General features: G+C 39.5%; 1 protein-coding gene across 1 annotated transcript in view; it reads right to left on the minus strand.

The window, feature by feature from the left end:
* The window catches only part of LOC110472329 (ovostatin), a 29,338-nt gene extending 23,667 nt beyond the window's left edge, over positions 1-5,671 (minus strand). Inside the window, exons 1-7 of the mRNA XM_077781288.1 lie at positions 5,607-5,671; positions 3,871-4,054; positions 3,055-3,211; positions 2,243-2,295; positions 1,731-1,751; positions 806-974; positions 60-144 (exon numbers count right to left, since the gene is read on the minus strand). Of these exons, the coding sequence (XP_077637414.1) occupies positions 60-144; positions 806-974; positions 1,731-1,751; positions 2,243-2,295; positions 3,055-3,211; positions 3,871-4,054; positions 5,607-5,671 (734 nt within the window). The remainder of the gene's footprint in view (positions 1-59; positions 145-805; positions 975-1,730; positions 1,752-2,242; positions 2,296-3,054; positions 3,212-3,870; positions 4,055-5,606) is intronic.
* Between the last annotated feature and the right edge of the window lie 329 nt (positions 5,672-6,000).

Raw genomic sequence — 6,000 nt, forward strand, 5'->3', positions numbered from 1 at the left:
ATCCAATGCCTATACCATTTGTTGGACACAATTGTGCTGTCTTCAGCTCTGATACTTACGAGGCACAAACGTTCACCCTGACTTCTTCATCGAAGAAAGAAATTGTCTTTGGCCCAGTGGTTGTCACTTCAAATTTTGGCAGCACTGAGAATGTAACATGAATATGACTGATCAGCAATTGCATGCCATACACAGGTGTATGTGTGTATGTGTGTGTGTAAGACAGTAAAAAAAAAAAACAGTTGGCAAAAACATTTTAACCAGCAAGGGAGAGGAAATGGATTAAAAAAGCACCTATCTAGGAACTGGCTGTAGTATATTACAATGGAAAAAATAACCTACCATGATAAGATAAGTAACTTCTGTAAGATTAAATAATAATCAGATTAATATTTATAACAGTCACAGCAAAACCCATGGTAAAATCACTTTAATCTCTTTTCTTACAGAAAAATGAGTAATGCCAATGCCTCAAATTAGTTAAGCCCTGGAGAACAAAAGTTATTATGCAATCCAGTTGCAGTGAAGGAGAAAGGCAACAGATTAATGGAAATAACAAAATCAAATAGATTGCTGACACCACCTCTTGTCAACTTATCTTTTATTGCAGATCACCAGCAATAATGACAACATAGCTGGGAAAGGCCTGCTTCTCATGCACCAGTCCACCCAGCTCTCTCCATGCCTTTCTTTTCCAGGCATGATGTGGAGAATTCAAAAGACTTAAACTCTGCATTAGTAGCTTTTCTCTGACTTAGGCAGGGCCTCACTGCTAGTACAGGGTAGTTTATGAGCCTTTACTTACCATATTCCTCCACTCTGAAGGACTGGTACTCTTTTTCACCTGACTTTGTCTCCACAGTAATTCGGTAGGACCCCAGAATAGGCTCTGGGATTAGTGGAAAGGAAAGCTGGACGATTCCGTGATTCGATGTCACCTCCAGCCACTGGAAGATCTTGTTTTGATCTGGATCCTGGAAGAAAGAGATGCAGCAAAACCTTTATCACCACTTCTTGCCTTCTTTCAAGGCCTGTCTTCTAACAATGGCTAAATGAGTCACAGGCTAAGAGTGCTTTGGGGTTGATGATGTGTGCTCTGACTTTCCATCTCTGCTTGTGATTTAACAAACCTAAGTTTATGTTTAACTGGGAATTCACTACACTGACAGATGGCCTCAGATCATTCAGAAACAGCTCCTGAGTGGGACACGGGTTGCATGTGGGATACAGGTTTCCTATCTAAAACACTCGTAGCATAAATCTTTCTGACTCAACTGCCTTTGTAAAGCAGGAATATTATGCTGGCCTCTTAGAAATGTGTGGAGATGCAGTGATGTGAAATGTGGTAGAAGATGATTCATTGTTAGCCCATCCCCATGAGAACATGGCATTTCAGAAAGTCACTATTCTTATATCTTTGTATAAGAATGAGGCTTTTTCACAAGTTATTTGCTGTAGTCCTCCCAAGGTACACCTGGACAGAACACTCCTGTTTGAACTCTAATGAAAGGCAGAGCAGCAACCCCACGACACCTCTGACTAACAGCTCCAGTTGTGCTGATTTCTTCTCCTCTGGTGCTGGTAGAGGATATTGCCACTGTTCAACCTCAAATCCATTGGCTTTAAATGGTGTGCTCTGGATGAATCTCCCTCAGCTGTTGACTCTATGGGAAATGAAGTACAGCCTTCCCAAAAGAACTTGTGCTTTAAATTAATGTTGTATCTCTTACCTCAATGATGATTCTGGGATACTGGAGGAGGGAATAAAGGGAGAGAAAAAACAATCATCAAAATGAAAATCTAACAGTGGAGGTTGATAAATACTAGAACATAAGGAAAACTGTGAACAGCTTTTTCTGGATAGAGAAGACTGGGCCAGGGAAACAATTTACAACTTATGCCTGTAATTAAAAAGATAATTTTTAAGAGGATAACCTGTTTGTGATTTTTTTCTGAAAAAATATCCAGTCTTTTTATACATATCTGGGACTACAAAATCTGTGTTCTGTGAGAGATTTCCACAAGTGCTTTCAGAGCCTTGCCCTCTACAAAGGCAGGGAAATGACGGAGTGCGAAGGTAAGGAGTTACAGCAAACGTACAAAATACAAAAAATACAAAAATATAAATAATACCAGGAAGCCTATTCCAGGCCCTTCTTATTCAATATCTAAGAGAGAGAGTCTCAGTGAAGACGTACCTCAAGAGGGTACTTGAAAAATTTTGACTGTAACTCACACTTACCGTCTCCTGAACCGGTCTGAACTGGGTGTCCAAAGTGACCACACGAAACATCACTGAAAAAAAAAAAAAAAAAAACAGGACAAAAAAGGATTACAGAATCAAAGGCTGGAAGAAACCTCAAGGACTGTCTAGCTCAACCATCAACCTGGCACCAAGTGTCAGATCTCCAAGTGTCACCTGCAGATGTCTCTATCTTTTATTTCATTAGCAGTGATAAATAATTTTCAATACACAGTTTTGACCAGGCTTTGTCGGAAATCTAAAGAGTGCCCAGAGAACATGAAAGGATTATGTTAGCCAGTCAAAAAGAAAACAAAAATTAATGTCAGCTGAAATATATTCAATTATTACCCCCTTGGACTAAAGTATATTTATGCTGAAGAGATAGCTAACTCCACCACAGCTAGTACCGTCATTTAAATATTGTGATGAAATCAGCCCTTTAAAATAGATCAACAGTTAAGGAGAAAGAGTTGTTGACAGAAAATGAGGTGCTCGCTTCATTTTTATATTAACTTTATTAGCTTCAAACTTAATCTATTATTTTCTGAAATTTTAAGGATACTTTTTATGTGCCTCTCGTCAAGTAAACCTGACAGAACCCAAGATCCTGTAAAGGCAATTAACTAAGCACAAACACATGAATTCTACTACTTCATTGCACTGTTGTGAATTGGTTTTATTTTTCAATTACTTTGATGATCTCAAATTCAGATGAGATTTTTATTCCACAAGAGTAAGTTTCTGTCATCCTTGCCCCACCCTTTCACTCCATTTCTCACTTTTCTAGGTGACTCAAACCCTTCATCCACCTGTTTGTCCTGGCTTGTAGAGGGGTTTGTCCGTCTGGACGAAGACAGCACCATCCACATTCTGAATTGCCACTGATCTTCTCTCAGCTAAGTCAACTGTGGCACCTCTGGCTGAGAAGGAAATGAATGCCAGGGGATCAGAAGTAGCAGGAGGAACCTGGAGAGGAGCAAAACCCCAGAGGAAAAGTGGTAAACGAGACATGCTGAGGTTCCCAGATGCCCAGGGTTTTAAAGTAGTATACTGTCAGTTGAGTCATAAATAGCTTATGAAAAGTCACGGGAAGACCCACCTTTGTCAGTGAGATAATTTCTGGGAATTTCTGCTGTGGAAAGCCCATAATCTGTCATCAGGTAATAAGATTTGAAGTTGTGTTCTGTCCTATGCATTTCCCTACTTACATGCAGGTTGCCACAGCCATATATCTTTAATTTTGAAGTGTTTTTTCCTGATGCATTCTGGAAGACCTCACCCTGGGACTCTTTTTCTTGTGTGTACAGATTTGCAGCATCATGGGAAAAGGAATAACTGGGATCCATATAGGACCTATTATCTTGCTTGATACTTCTACAGTTCCATAAGGAGCATGCAACTGTGATAACAATCTAAAATTTTGCTCTATTCACTCTGGGAATGGAGATTGAAAGTCTTTCATTAGCTCCCTTCTACAGTCCACAGGTCTTTTTCCTGTTTTGTCAGCCTTTCCAAGAGTTTATCTTACTTTAAACACTTTCCTTTCTCTCACTGATAAGGAGAGTTGCAATCACAATTATTTCCAGCTATTAAACCCTCTTCAGTAGTTTCAAAAGAGAAAATACCTGGAACTCGCTGCACTTGAAGAAGTCATTCTCTGTCACGGGTTCCTCAAAGAGAGTCCTTTGGACACTGCCATATTCCAGGACAATGCTCATGGAGAGAGGCTCACTGAGGTTGTGTAACTGCACACAAGCCGTCTGTGGAGCATCGCTCCGCACAACCGATGGGACCAGCAGCACATACTGGCTGTAAGACCAATCACAAAATTCAGCCATGGAGGAAAGTCAGAGCAAACAGGAGAGGAAAATACCACCAAAGAGCCATAAGTGTGAAGGAAGACATGATCCAATGCTTGCTCAAACCAATGGAAGGATTTCAATTTCTTTCAATGGATTTTAGATAATATGCTAAGGAAGTACAAATGTGAACTTTTTAATCCCTCACAATTCTTTCTGAGCTAAGGGACTGCCATCATTCTGTGAAGTGTCTTACCCAGCATATACTGAACCTCTCAATTCCAAGTATTTACACAGCTCCAATTACTGAAGTGGCTAAAGCATAGCTGCATTTGTCCTCCCATGACCTAAGTGTGTACCTAAACCTCCGCAGCCTCCCATAAGGAGGAACAATATTTAGCTTCTTCTTGGGACTAATCACAAAAATACTAGTTAACAGTTGCAACAATCTTTAAATTTCTCATTCTCTGAATATCTCCTGGATAAGAACTGACATGAGTCAATCCACTTAATGGGCAAGAAATGATCTTGCCTTTCCATTTTGCAGAAAATTCTAGGGAATGCTCAAGCTAATTTGTATGCTCAGTTCTGTTTCCACGTTCCTGTTTCCACGCTTCTCTCTGTGTTGTTTTCTTTGTTTCTTTCTTCCATTTAAGTTTTTTACTTATACTTTTCTTCTGTATAATTAGGGCAGCCTTCCTTCCCTGTAGTACTCCTCTGAAAAACATTCCTTCATATTTGCTATGTTTCTCTAAAACTCTGTTGCTGTCCAGCAGTTTGCTGCCCAAACTACTCTTTCTAAATAACATATGACAGAATTAATGAACTGGTTTTGTAGCACAACATGAATCACATAATCTTTCTTTCTAATCTTATCCTTTCCCTTTTTTTTCTCCCACAGCTTTGCCAGCTCATATTGCCTTTATTTTTATTTGTACTTGTCCAGTTCAGGCTGCATGAAATTCAAAGACCACAATTAAAAGTATTAAAATTAACAGTGTATTAGATGAAGCTAAGCTGCCTTTTTAGTGTTTTTCCTTTAGAATTTTTGAGAAGAGGGTTTAAGCTATAATGTTGGTATATTTTTGAATACTGTGGCTGAAATCTTCCATTTATATAAACTCATGGAGACTGACAGTGCTAATGTGAATGCTAATTTTACTGGGTTTGCCATTCAGCATGGTCTTAGTCCCAGCCACTGCCTGGCCTCTAGCACCTCCCATACACGGTTCTCTCTCTGTGCTGCTGATGCCTATCAATCCTAATTATTAGTATTACTTGTTAGTCTAGTCCTGAGTCTGCTTGACACTTTACCCATGCACATCACACTTCAGCTACTCAAGTTCCAGGTTTCTGTCATTCGCACTAGATTTCACAGCAGTTTCATGACGGAGAGCACCATTCTAAACCATCCTTCAATGACATCTACTTCCAAGTCAACACATTTAAAGATCTATGTCTCAAATATCCTGTTTCATATAGCAGTGTCCCAGAAGAAATAAGATGGTGGGAAATACAATAAAATATGTTATCATAAAGACACAGACTGTGTGACCACTTACGTTTCAGAAGACACGATGGGAAACCAGTTCAAGGACAGAATACCAAGAAGAATGCTTGACCACATGTCTGTGCATGAAGAAAGACTGATCTCAAGCTGACAGCCTGTCCTTGGTTTATAAATTGGCCTGAAATGGTGCTCCTCCTCTACGGCTTCAATCATAGTCTAACAAAAGATATTTACATAAAATTTGCATACGTTAAATTGCCTCACTACTGTCTGTTCTCACACTCTGTGAACTCCCAAGCAATAGCTTTGGAAAGCTCTCATATTTCACATAGCTTTATGAAGTATTGCAAGCCAAACCGGTTCCTGCCTATATGATTGTTTCATTGAAGCTTACCTCTTTGATTATCGTGTCATTGGCTGAAGATTCCTTAATGTTTCAACTTGTT

Source organism: Lonchura striata, chromosome 2, assembly GCF_046129695.1.
Source record: "Lonchura striata isolate bLonStr1 chromosome 2, bLonStr1.mat, whole genome shotgun sequence".
Lineage (NCBI taxonomy): Eukaryota > Metazoa > Chordata > Aves > Passeriformes > Estrildidae > Lonchura > Lonchura striata.